The sequence below is a fragment of the Durio zibethinus genome, chromosome 18 (genome assembly GCF_047325235.1).
Source record: "Durio zibethinus cultivar Kanyao isolate XHJ-2024 chromosome 18, ASM4732523v1, whole genome shotgun sequence".
Taxonomy (NCBI): domain Eukaryota; kingdom Viridiplantae; phylum Streptophyta; class Magnoliopsida; order Malvales; family Malvaceae; genus Durio; species Durio zibethinus.
The window spans coordinates 3,925,698-3,939,294 of NC_143179.1; the positions used below are offsets into that span (position 1 = coordinate 3,925,698).

General features: G+C 32.3%; 2 protein-coding genes across 3 annotated transcripts; both read right to left on the reverse strand.

The window, feature by feature from the left end:
• Nucleotides 1–1,803: 1,803 nt before the first annotated feature.
• On the reverse strand, nt 1,804–7,609 carry LOC111300282 (putative boron transporter 6). 2 transcript variants are annotated; one of them, XM_022895917.2, is made up of 14 exons: nt 7,432–7,609; nt 6,298–6,403; nt 6,123–6,205; nt 5,733–5,925; nt 5,499–5,637; nt 5,247–5,412; nt 4,974–5,140; nt 4,596–4,769; nt 4,368–4,463; nt 4,160–4,276; nt 3,733–4,052; nt 2,929–3,208; nt 2,472–2,609; nt 1,804–2,379 (listed from the first exon to the last, which is right to left on the reverse strand). In XM_022895917.2, exons 2-14 carry the CDS (start codon nt 6,399–6,401, stop codon nt 2,365–2,367), a joined length of 1,992 nt encoding a protein of 663 aa, XP_022751652.2. In that variant the 5' UTR covers nt 6,402–6,403; nt 7,432–7,609; the 3' UTR covers nt 1,804–2,364. The 2 variants fall into 2 exon arrangements, with proteins under 2 accessions (XP_022751652.2, XP_089602925.1); XM_089746799.1 differs by lacking the exon at nt 1,804–2,379 and having other exon boundaries at nt 2,460–2,609; nt 7,432–7,522.
• Nucleotides 7,610–12,597: 4,988 nt separating this feature from the next.
• LOC111300197 (uncharacterized) lies at nt 12,598–13,264 on the reverse strand. The gene is made up of 2 exons (XM_022895840.2): nt 13,241–13,264; nt 12,598–13,143 (listed from the first exon to the last, which is right to left on the reverse strand). The coding sequence occupies exons 1-2, from the start codon at nt 13,262–13,264 to the stop codon at nt 12,598–12,600; spliced, it is 570 nt and encodes a 189-aa protein (XP_022751575.2).
• Nucleotides 13,265–13,597: the final 333 nt, after the last annotated feature.

Here is a 13,597-nt window from a genome sequence, read left to right on the forward strand (position 1 = left end):
CTTTTTTTATTTTATTTTCATTTTTTGATTTGATTTGATTTTATTTTTGTTATTTGTTTAAGAATTTTTTTACAATTTATGATTTATAATATTTTTATTTTTTTTCTATTAAAAATAAATAATTATTAGCAATAATAAAAAATGTAAAACAAATAAAGAATAAATACTAAGATTTTAATTTAAAATAAAAAGATAAACAAAATAATAATAATAATATTAAGGAAAAATAAAAAGAGTTTTATTTTCTCATAATTTTACAAGTAAAAATATTTCTTGAATTTTGCCAAGATGTTGGGATAATTCAAACAATTATTTTTGCTAAAAAAAAACTAATAACAATTTTTTATTTGAATAAATCTTTTAAAAAAATGTAAATTTTAAAGAAAATTAAAAGAGTTTGGTTTGCTTTAATTATTGAAAAGAAAAAAATATTTTTAGATTTTACGTAGAGTTGGGATAATTTAAAAATTACTTTTTACTAAAAAAAATTTTTATTTAAAAAAAAACAATGAACGATAAAGATAAAAAATATAAGTGTTTCTTTAAAATGAACCTCTTAATTATTACAAAATAAAAAATTTTTTCTAGATTTTAACAAAGAGTTGGAATAATTAAAAAAAAATAAATTATTTATTTATTTAAAATAATAAGAAAAATGATGAAAATAGTAAATAGAAAATAATACCAAAAAAATCACAATAAAAATTAGTTAAATATTTAATTAAATCTCTCAAGTAAAAATTTTAGGAAAAATTTGAAAAATCTTATTTTTCTTAATTATCATTAATAAAAAATAATTTTCTTAGAATCTCGTCGGAAAGTTAAGGTAATCTTAAAATAAGCTTAAAAAATTTAGGGTTTCATTGAAAAGTAGAATAATTTTAAAATCATTTTTAATAAATAAACAAAATATCATATAACAAAATTTCTAAAATTTTGTAAATGATTAATTTTTTTGAAATTTTTTCTAAATATAAATTTTATATAAATTATACCAAAGTGTTAGAGAATTTATAAAATACAATAATAATAATAATAATAATAATAATAATAATAATAATAATAATAATTCCACAACAAAAAATATTTTTCATAAATAAATTTTACAAAATTAAATTTAAATATGAAGAAGATCATATAGTCAAAATTAAAAGATAATACATATTTAATTGGTATCGTTATTTAAACAGACGACATGAGGGTGTTAATATCTTCCTCACTCGTAATTATAATTTCAAACCCAACATTGATTTCGTAAACCTAAGTATTTTTTAATAAATCTTAATTAATTTTAAAAAATTTTTTAAAAAATAATATTTTTAAGTGATCAATCACAACCCTACAAAAAAATAATTGATATCAACTCCAAAAATTTCTCATCAAAGCGATCGTAACCCTCGGACAAAAAACTTTTATGAAAATATACATATCTCATACTTATTGGACACTTAACTATTCATGCTATATGACACGCTGATACCCAAAACTAATGTAAAAATTATCAAAAACATAACGTACCATAATTAGACTTAATAATTTATGTATTTATATTTATTTATTTTGTATTTAATATATAAAATTTAAAAATGATCAAGCCACAATTTGCGTTTATATGCTAAATACAAAATATATTTTTTTGTTTTTATTAAACTACCCATATACAATTTTAGTTATAATTTAAATCGTATCATTTTTATATATTTTTTTATTATTATTTTGGCATCATCTTAGTATATTGTATTTAAAATTATCAAATCTAATAACAATCTATCTTGAATCCATAAAGCATGAAGAAATCAAAATACCATGAAAAGAGCTCAAGAAACCAAACCGTATTCATGATTCAATATAAATATATGTTAGTTTAAACAAATTTTGTCTGGTAAAAAATATTTCTACTCAGATAAAACCGATAAAAGAATTGGCCATTCCAATTTCAACATGAAAAGTACTGCATCCCCTCATCTGTTGAGTAATAAAAAGAGTCACACCCTCCCCTTTTCTCCATATCACTTATCCCTTAGCCTCACTGTTAATATTTTAGCAGATATGCCTAATTTTTATGGATGAACAAATAAAAGAACAAAGAAAGAAAGGGAAGAAATACAGTTCAATGCTTCCTTTCCTCTGTTTCTTGCTCGTGCCACAAAAGGGTTGAACTCTTTTTTTCTGTCAATTTCTTTCCCGGCTTTTTGGATAAATAACTGGCTATACATGGCAACAACATTCCTAGACATTCTTTCCTAAAGATCATGATTATTTCTTCAATCCGGCCAATAATTATAATCTGGACTTAGCAATCCTCATCATAGCAGGCTCATCATACGCTAAATACTAATGTTGCTTGCAATGAGTTCGGGCATATTATTCTGGATGAACCTGCAAACCATGCCATATTCAAGCATGAGGATGAAAAAATTGTAATCCGGTAATAAAATAGCACAGCATAAAATGGAAATTTAAAGATATACCTGATATGACCTTTCTTCCTTGGTGCTTACAGTTCTAAGCCTCAGCTCTCCTCTGTTGGTTGTCATCTCATCCAATATCTCAGCATCATAGAAGTCATCTTCAGTCCCTTCACTGCCAAAATCAGGTGGTCCCCTTTCCTGTTTACACATTATTATGTCTGTGAATCAAAAGTGCACACGGAGAAGAAAGAAGTATAACACCATTCAAATCAAATGAACATTGAGCACAAAAGGAAGATTTTCTCATCTATGCTAAAACACAAACTTTTCAATTAGGGAGAGGAAAATCTTTCCACAAGTTCGTATGAGAGGTGGAAACCAAACATTAATTTCCCAACAGGATTAAAAAGCATAAAATTCTGTTAACATAGCTGAAAAGCTATGCTAGGAAAGAACAAAAAAAAGTTGACCAGATGAAAAGATACAAAATTACAGGGAAGGACCAAAAAGGATGTACCTTGAGTGTTGTACTAAAGTTTCTTCTTGGTGTACCGGCAAATTCTTCATACTCAGCAGCATCTAGTTCCTGAAGATGTTCAGGCTGGAAAAGCTTTGGAAGGATGTGCTGTCTGATGCTGATCAGAAGGAAGAACGGTAGTGGAAACAGTATTCCAGCTATAGGTATCCATGTCACCCCAAAACATACCAGAAGATATACAAATTGGAAGAGTGTAAATATCAAAATGGACTTGAAAGGTACCAACTCTACAAATGATGCATGAGCACCTTCCAGGACTCTGTTCATCCAGGTAGGAAGAGTTAATGACAGAAAGCATAAACTTGCACCTACTACACTGATACAATGAAATAAGATGCAAAACCACATCAACCATCACATTTAGTTAGTTATCAAAGTTAAACTACACCTATATCACCCCCCTTAAACACACTAAAGGATTTTTAGGCTGCATTTATAAAGCTTTATTTCACTTCAAAAGAAGAACTAAAGAAAGCACGTCAGTGCAGCTGAGCTTACTGTGGATTTGATCCTCAATGGCGAACAAGGACAAAAAATGATCAGTCTAGCCAACCCCATTTAGTAGGGAAAAGCTTAATTTGTTGTTTTAGTTCAAACGAGAAACTAGATAAGTCTTCTTTCCCACAAGGTAGTTTGCTTAATCGCAATTGAAGGAAATTAAAAATATTTTAAATTCAGGAAATTTCCCAAACCTTCACAAGGAAATTAGCTTAGTCGTCACACATTATTCCATAAAATGTCTAGGTTGTATTTTATGGTTACTTTTAAGGTACAATGACTTACTTGTAACGCCTGGTAGGGGTGATGAAGAGTAGCAACAGCCTTTCCCAGAACTGGCTCCCTGGGAGGCTGTCAATGGCCATATAGGCAAAATATCCCCAGAGTACCGAGGTAGGAATCATTTTTATTACAGGCAGAACACACATTGAAATTCCCACAAGGAATGACTGTAACAGGTTGCTCATTCTTTGCTCATTAACTCTAACAGGCAAAAAAGCATCAATATGTCTATCAGGATCAAAATTTTCTTTTGCATCCTTCCCATCATCACCTTTCATCACAGCCTCTTTCAAGTTCTTCAACTCTTTGTCCACTGAAATATGCTGCAACGATATCCATATTATGCTCAGTGAATTTGCAATCAAACATGCCTGCATGCATGTGTATATGGCAAATAGTATAAGCCATCCTACAAGCCTATGGTACTTACAGCAGGAGATGCATCCATTTCTATAAACACGGCTTGCATTCTGCCATATATTTCTGAGTTGCTTGCTTGTTGCAACATGCCCTCCTTGGCACTTTTTACCATTTTTTTCCGAATTAACTGCATTCATGGGTTATATAGTCTAAGAATCCACATTAACAGGAACTAGTTAAAAATTAAGAGCATAGTTTCTAAAAGTACAGCAACCCACCTGCCTCTTGAGAACCGCAAGACTCTTAGTGTGCATGGGAGATTGTGGAAGGACACCATTTGAAGGAGGAAGTCCCAGCAACCCACAAATCAAAGTCTGAAACCATGATTGACAAGAAGCATTTAAGCCTAAAATTAGTAAAAAACATAGATTTGAAAATATAACTTGTAGGGGAGTGGGAAGGGGGGGACACAGAGAGAGCATAGGTCAGAAGCATCAGTCAAGTACCATAGCTCCGAGCAACAAGATATCATAATGGTAAGCAGAGGGTTTTTTGAGGTTAAACTCTTTTTGCTGTGCCATCTGTGAAGCGACGCTGTGATCGAAGAAGTATAGACCTGCTATCATCAATGCTGGTATAAAGGCAGCCAAGATGTACATAATTGGAACCTTTCCCATATCCTGTAATAAGAGATATGATTAAGTATAGGTTTGTCTTTAGTTCATCTAATTAGAAAAACCAGGAATTCACTAAACAAATACTCTAGATCCTCAACGGAATGCTCCTAGATAATAGCTTATGGTAATAGATTTTAGAGACGGTTACAAAAAACATAAAATCTCTGGAAGGGAAACAAACAAAATATGGATTCACAACCTTCGTACCTTTATCACTGTCCAATGATATAATGATGCAGGTTCCCAAAGAAGTGGACAGAGCAGCCTCCTGGGAACCCCAGAAATGACTTGTCCAGGTATTAAGTAAGACAATGCCGTCCAACACAAGACCATTAGGGGAACCCCATAGTCTGCAATAAAACTTCGAAGCCAACCTGAAACCAGAGCCATTAAATGCAAGATTTAAGAGAAACGAACATAAACTAAATTTCTAGGGTGACACCATCAAATCAGTTAATCCCAATTAGTCGGTTGACTTGCCTGTTCCATAACGCCATGATCTTGCCTTTCGTGTCTTTAAGGCGGTTAATAGAACCCCAAAGGAGAAAATGACTGCCAGCAACCCATTTGTATATAGCCAGGTGAACTGATAGTTCTCCAACTTAGGATTTTCACCTTTGGGTATACTAAATTCACTGATAACTCCCTATGATCCAAAAATTATCATTATCAGGGTCAGGATTCTGTCATCATAAACCTTGCACCTTGATTGTTGCATAAGTTATTCAATACCTTAACAGCCTCTTGGAGGAAAAGAACAGTTATCAACATGCCAAAAAGCTCTCCTGCAATTCTAGTAAATCTGGTGATTATGGTGCATGCATTGAATATAGCAAGAAGAATGAGCAGCAGAGCAGTCCATACACAGACCCTGGGAAGGAAAACAAAAGAAAGAAATTAGACAATAAGAATATTTCTGCCTAATCAAGAAGGGAAGAAAAAAGAAGAGGGAATTATATCCATTACCAAGAAGTCCAAGGCAAAAAGAGTTCCTTGCCCAACTCTGGCCTTCCGATGCTGAAAGTGTACAAATAAGTGTACATTATAACTGTTGGCTCTGCAACACCTACTATCAACAGAGGCTGCCCACCAAAAATGGAGTGAATGATTCCACAAATAGCTGTAGAAGCCAACGTTTCCACCGTGCTGAGAGTGCCATCTAAAACAAGAAAAACAGTCTTAAGGCTTGTTCTTGAAAAGCCATAAACTCAAGCAAAAGAGGATAAATGAGTTTCAAAACTAATATCCAGCATTTATACTCTTTGACATAAAAGGATTTGCATTGAAGTAACTTTCATCCTAGATCATGCTGGCTTTTAATGATTCTCATTTTAAGTAGACAAACAAATGCAGTACCTGTATCTCGACTCAATTGCTCTCCAAAGGCAATGACAGGAAGAGCGGAAGCAAAGAAGATATAGGCAGTCGGAGCTAATATCCTGATAGAAATATAAAATGAAATATGAATCAAAATGAAAATCTCCACCTGAGGAACATAAAGTAGTACCAAAAACATCATAACAAGACATACCTAAAGCCTGAGCAAAATCCACTGACCCAATCTTCCTTGTAACACGTCCTTCTTCCCTTGATGTCTTTGATTATCCCCTTGAATGGACCTCTGATGTCTTCCATAACTGATTCAAGGGCAAAAATTTTTACATTGATCTTATAATCTAGAATGACCACAACACCTGTATCCTATAACACCCTCTTAATCACATAAGAAGAGATCATGCAAAGCGTAAAATGTCTCTATGAAGCTGCCAAATCACATGGAGAGCGTATTAAGGACTAAGGAGAACTTGTATGTATGCATGCATGCATGCATGTGTGTATGTATGTGGAATTTGTGAAGGCAAATATAATGTAATTAAGAAGCAAGATAGTCATGAATCATGAAATAACTGCATGATAAAAGAGAGAATTAATCACTAAAACTAATGGGATACAAGTGATGGGTAATTTACAAATAAAAACATCATATAATACAAGCAGGACCGTCTAAAAGAAAGCTAATATAAAGTTTATCTGATCTGCCCATGCTGAAAGCCTGAAACTATTATTGGGCATCTCATAAAACAATGAAAATATTAACAATCTTCTCAGATGAATGGTTTATGGTGGACTGGATCATAAAGGAATCCCAGAATGTCCAAGAAAGAAAAAATCAATTCTACAAGATAGATTCTTTTTATTAGAAATAAAGGGTGCAGAATAAAATTTCATATCTGCATCATGCAAAGGAAAACAATTTTTTATCACGTTTTCTTCATATGGTAAACCAAAAGGGGGGGGGGGGGGGAATGAAAATCCAAAATACGAGACAGAGCAAATGAAATCATTCAACATAGAAAAAGAGAGAGAAAAAAAAATATTACGAGACAGAGCAAATGAAATCATTCAACATAGAAAAAGAGAGAGAAAAAAAAATATTTTGTACCTTTGGAAAAATCTTCATTACCCTTCTTTAGAAACAATAAAGAAAAACGATAAAGATATAGAACAGTTTCTCACATTTTAAGTTTTTTGTTCCATCATTTTGATTCCATTTTTAAAACCCATGCACGTAAAAATCTTACATCCAACAGAAAAAGAAGGCCATTATACCATCATTTAACAATCAATGAAATGGAAATGAGAGAAACTAAAAAACGTTACGGACCTCAAAGCTCCCGCGCCGGAGACAGTTTCCGAGGCAAGGAGTTGGTCTGAAATTTCAGATTTCCCCGGGATGTTGGGAAAGCGAAAGGGTCAGATTTTTTCTTTCCTACACTCCTTTAAAAAGAAAAAAAAATTATTTCAAAATCATACTTTCTATATTTTCCTTTTAACTGACAGCCTTTTTTTTTTTGTTTTGCCTGTCATTTACACAGAGAAGAGAGAGAGGGGGATGGGAGCAAATTTCTGAAACTGTCGGAGAGAGGCGAGGGGGTTGGTTCAAAAACTGAGCGGGTTTTGTGGGTCTACTTCTATTTGCGGGCCCTTAAACATTGGGACGTTGCTGACGTGGTGTTGCTCAGTGGGCCAGGTTCTTCGAGAACTTGGGGGAAATTCATTTCGGTTTGTCTGATTGAATTGAAACGGTTAGAGTTCCGTTTTAGGGTTTAATTATTGTTTGAACTTTTCTGTGTGATATATAACAAAAATTTTATTTAATTGTGATTAAAACTTTTAATTAAAAATTAAGAAATTACAGAGTTTTATCACTTATATATATTTTTTAAAATAAAAGCAATAGTTTTGATACTTTTTATATAAGTAAAAGTCGTTTTAGATTTCTTTTCATGTGTTCTTTTTTCCCCATTTTTCTTTTATATTTTTTTAATATTTTCTAACCGTTAATTTCTATTTTTAAAATAAAGTTAAAAAATCCAAATCTTTTGACAAAAACAAAAGAAAAGGGGAAAAAATAAAAATTAAAAATTTTATTACTGTGTTTTTATTTTTAGTAATGATTTACTTATCACTTAATGCACACAAAGATGATAAATATAAATAAATCTGTTTGAATAAGTTATAAAAAAGAATGTATTAAGTGAAATTCAAAAACTTTTATTGATAAAAAAAAAGAAAAAAGAAAATGATGCAATTCTTTGACTTTATTAAATTTGTTCTATACACATGACACATTGTTAATTAGTAGATTATGAACTTAAGTTAAAAAAAGAAAAAAGAAACAAAAAATATTTTGTTTATTCAAATGTTTCTAGAGAAATCTAAGACATAGATGTTTGTTTCTAGCAGTATCCCGTGAGAGGGGACTGGAGTCACTGTTATGGAAACAGTTTCATACCTGTACTTTAGTATCTGTATAGTTGTAATATGAACAATTTTGTCTGTTATATTAGTAGCTTAGCTTTTCCCCGACAGACTGAGAAAATTAAGATGATGAATACTTTAGAAACTTTTGTCATTTGCTACCAAAGTAGCGGTTGACACTGACAGACATTCACCAAATCCACAGATTCCAGATGGCCAAGCATGCAGCAAATCACAGGATGTCCAGACTTTTTCTGGATTTGGGAATTCCCATCTCTGCATTTTTACCATGATTTCGTTTTCTGATAAGAGTCCAGCTGATCAGCCGATGCCTAAATTTGAGAAACTCGAGTTCATCCTTGTACCTCAACCCTCGTTCAACTTGATTCATATAGATGAAAGAAGTAAATTTTTTTAGTTTATAATCTTGAACTAATTGTTATTAACTTGATCATAGTCATTTATTGTTAAATAAACAAGCTCCACTTGCAAGCTTTGAAGCTAATTGCTTTTTTCTTTTCCTAGGTTAATTGAGCCACATGACTTCCAGGGCATAGGCTCTGATACTTTTTAAGGCATTCTTTGAGATTAACGGTAATGAGATTGAAAATGGTAATGAGGAACGGTAAAATATACCACAATCCCTTCAAAATCTGGATTGGCATAAAACTGTCTCACACTAATTTTTGTGTGGATTTGAATACCAGCTTGATTTAATTTAAACTCTCTTTTGGCCAATGCTGCAACTGACTGACATATATAAAAATAATCACATTCATCATGGAATCAATAAAATTGAATGTGATTATATAGCACATATTGCAGAACTATACAAGTTAAAGGACTCATCAAGACAAAAGGATCATTAATACACCCTAATTGATACTCTTCCAGAGATTCTATTGTTCATTCTTTGTTTACCTTCTCGCCTTCTTGGGGTGCATAAACAATCCAATATGGAAAACTATATACAGCATTCTAGCACATCAAAAGTAGGGCTTCACGGATCTGTCCATGAAGATTTAATACGGTTGCAGCGATGTGATGTCCAGTTAGCCCAGCAAGAGCAAGCTGTTGTTTGGGAGATGCATGCTCAATATAGTTGTCTGGTAAGACAATTGGTCGCCACTGTAGAAATTCATTCAGTAAATCATCAGAATAGGGAGGAATGTTTAACAAAATATTTCCCAGTCTCCTCCATCGACACCATTCTCCTCCCCTCCCCCCCCCCCCCCCCCTTACCCCCACACAAGATATGTCTCTATAAATTGACAGGTAAATACAGGGATAAGTATCATTACACAAATCTAAAAACATAAGGACGTGGGTGCTATCGCGCACATCGATAAAATAGTTTCATTGATGTGTCTTTCTTTCTTTTCTTTTTTCATCTAAATATTCCATTTTTTGTCTGAACAGCATAATTCTTACAGGGTACATGATAATATTTCCTTAAGTCTTCCATCAAGCTGTCCATCAAGGGCAATGAACTGTGCAACATGGGAACCAAATCCCGCAACAGAACCTTCCTCAACAGTTATCAGAATGGAATGGTTATTACAAAGCTGCCTGAGATGCTCGATATCAAGAGGCTTGCAGAATCTTGCATCAGCAACAGTTACGTTGATGCCAAGCTTGCAAAGAAGGGCATGGGCTTTGAGACAGTTTTGAACCATTGCCCCGTACCCAAGTAAAGCAACATCTTTACCCTCAACAAGAACTTTTCCTTTTCCAATCTGCTTTATGGTCAAAATTTCATAAGAGACATAGCATGGTAAAACTTTTAGCATTGGAATTTATGGATGGAAACATGCAATGAATTAAAGCTTTCAAAGACTATTTATTAGCATTACATAATACAACTTTTGCAAATTAATAAAACTAAAAAACAATGTGACCGGCTAAGATCAGATCAGCAAATAATAATAACAAAATAATGAGCTGGATTTTGGAAATTTTCTGAGTTTCTAGGTAAGTTTGAATTTTTCGACTTCGTTTGAAATTTCGATATCAGATTCTAGATTTTCTGTCAATTTCTAGGAAATGTTGAATTTTACAGTTAAATCTTTTAGAGAGAAGGAAGAGAAAGGCTGGATTAGAGAGAAAAGGGGCCAAGGCAGCCTAAGAAAAATCAACTTTTTCGGCTTTTATACTATGCCCATACAACAACGATGTTTTGACAACAAAAATCTGCATCTCAACCCGCAAACGATCCGCGTCTAGACCCATCTAGATGAAGCAATAAATTTATATATCAATTCATAAATAAATTTGATTAAAATTTGTTTATGTTTATTTATAAAATTTAACAAATAAATTCTGACGTATTTTTAAGTTCAATTAATAAACAAATCAAGTTTGAACATAGAAAGTTTGACTCATTTGTATTCGCAAACTAGTTTCACGAATTCTTTATAAATAAGTTCACTAAAAAATTCCATGAAACTTGTTTAATCATTTCCAAATTACTACTTTTAAGTTTTAATATCATATTTTAATTAAGTTTAAAACACAAATCAATAATTAAATCATTAAAAAATGCATATTACAATCTTAAAATTATTAAAGTCATATTATCATACATATTATAATTTTATATTCAAATTGGACCATTCACTTACTATTAATTGATTTTGAGTTTGATACTTAACATGGTATCAGAATCAAAAATTTTTTTTATTATTATTTTTAATTTATCACATAAAATATTTCTTTCATCTTTATCTACATATAATGAGATTCTATTAAATTAATGTTATCTCAATTTTATAATCGAAGTTGAACTCTTTCACTTACTGTCAATTAATTTTGAATTAAATGCTTAACAAAAATCATCCATAATTTTTATAAAAGTTATTATTATAAATTAAATTTTCATTCACCCAAAAATGAACACTAGTGATAAAAATAAAAATGAGACTTGAGGAAGCTTTGTTACCCACCATCCCATATCAAAAGAAAAAGTTCGAATAAAGAGCCATGATTTTTATAAATAAATGTCCTCTATCATACCTTTGATGCTTCAAAGTTCAAAGGTAGTTTAGAATAAATAGGTTTTGAATTCTTAAAAATTTAAAATATATACATTTGTTAAATATTTTTAGTTTGACATGTTTTATTTTTGGTGATTAAGACTTATTGAAAGTGTTTTGAAGGTATAAACTTTGATCAAATTATTTAGCATTTCTTATTTTCAAAAAGATATAGTGAAAATATTTGCAAATATATGTTAAATTAGCTCTAAAATAATTTTTTATTTTCACAAATGTAAAATAATATTTTTAACACGTTTAAATTTTATAGGGATTGATCTCCGTGAGGTGGATCCACGCCATCCTACCGGAGCCAAGAATTGTCTACTTCAAATGGGAATGAATCCCCATGGTGTCTAGCTAGCCCATAGAAACATCTTACACCCTTTCATTTTTTTTTCTTTGATTTTTGTTATGGATTTTTTTTTAATTTCTTTGCTATGAATTGAATTTGCAAATTTTTATTTTGACATTTTAGGGCAAAAAAGTATGCATCATAAATATTTATTTGCTTATATTTTAAAATGCTGCCTTAATGCAATGAAACTTTTTAGTATTTCTTTGTTAGAAAAAAAATATTTTCCCAATACTTAAAATTTATAATTTTCCAAACTTTTTTTTTTTTTTTGAAAGAAGAAATTCATTGATTTAGCTAATAGTTCTTCCAGCCAATATTACATCAGAGATAATAGTGGGGCATTCATTGATCCAATGTAGCACCTTTGCTGGTGACGAGATTGCATGCTTTGCTATCCCGTCGCAGCTTTATTTGCTTCCCTCTTCATATGAGTGGCTGCGAACTGAATGAAACATTGCTTCAAAGTCTTTGCCTTCTGGATGAGCTCTCCAATTATTAACAGATTCTCCTCTTCGGATATAAGCTGATTCACTAGTTCCAAGGCATCTCCTTCCACAATAATTGATTGTATGCCTAGTTGCTTGGAGAATTCCATCGCCGTATACAATGCTCGTGCTTCTGCAACTATAGGATCTCTGACGTGTGTTACTCTATTGGAGCATGCCCTTAACACTTTGCCCTACTCATTCTTCACTACAACCCCTATCCTACAAACACAATCATCCACTTCAAGTGCTCCATCAAAATTTACCTTAGCATAACCTTCTTCTGGGGCTGTCCATCTTGTATTCTTCTGTATAATTTGCACATCCGACCTTGATTGAGCTCTTTCATATTCCTCCATAAATTGTCTTACATACGCCATGGTTTCTTCATCCGTTCTACGAACCTTATTCTTTATATCCTTGTTGTGCCATATCATCCAGCAAGTTACTAATCCCACCTCCAAACTGTTTCTGTCTCCCTTTTTAGATAAATTGCTCAGCTTCCTCTTCTCACATTCATGCTCTGCATTTGTCCATTCATCCCCCCAGCAGTCCATTTTCAAGATTTCACTTGCCAGCCTACATCTTTTAAACGCATGCATTATTGTTTCCTCTTCTTGCCTGCATATTGGGCATCTGTCCTGGCCACCAATTCCCCTCCTCCTTAGGTTGCTGAACACTGGCAGAATTCCATTGTTAAGACGCCAACCAAAAATATTTATTTTTGGAGGTATGTTGAGCTGCCATAAAAGTTTCCAAAAACCATCATTTACATCTTCATCTATGCCATCCCCATTGTTCCTAGTGAGTGCTCTATAGGCACTTTAGAAGGTATACTCTTCCTTCCTTTCCAAACCCCATATCCGCTAGTCTTCCCTACTTATGCATCCCAGTGGTATACAACATATCATTTTCGCATCAACACTGGAGAATATTTATTGTATTTCATTCTTTTTCCACTTCATCCTGGCATGTTCTATTAGATCTGCGACCAGCATAAATCTTTTTGCCCGTGTTACGTCTCATGCGGTTCTACCATTTTACCAGGCCGATGCCAAGGGTAATACTCATTTCTCATGAAGAAAAGTTTAGGCATGAAATGAACTCTTATTTGCTTTTAAAATTTATCTTTCAATCCTTCCTTTTTTAAATAGAAGTGTATATAAGATTGTAAAGATAAGCTTCCTATCCTTT

What these genes read in the sequence shown, in the direction of transcription:
- LOC111300197 (XM_022895840.2), bottom strand. Translation starts at nt 13,264, where the DNA reads ATGGGGTTTGGAAAGGAAGGAAGA. An exon ending in GGTTTGGAAAGGAAGGAAGA is followed by an intron (nt 13,144 to 13,240) that starts GTATACCTTCTA and finishes CTTTTATGGCAG; the next exon opens with CTCAACATACCTCCAAAAAT.
- LOC111300282 (XM_022895917.2), bottom strand. Translation starts at nt 6,401, where the DNA reads ATGGAAGACATCAGAGGTCCATTCAAGGGGATAATCAAAGACATCAAG. An exon ending in ATCATTGGACAGTGATAAAG is followed by an intron (nt 4,770 to 4,973) that starts GTACGAAGGTTG and finishes CTCTTATTACAG; the next exon opens with GATATGGGAAAGGTTCCAAT. An exon ending in TCTTGTTGCTCGGAGCTATG is followed by an intron (nt 4,464 to 4,595) that starts GTACTTGACTGA and finishes TCATGGTTTCAG; the next exon opens with ACTTTGATTTGTGGGTTGCT.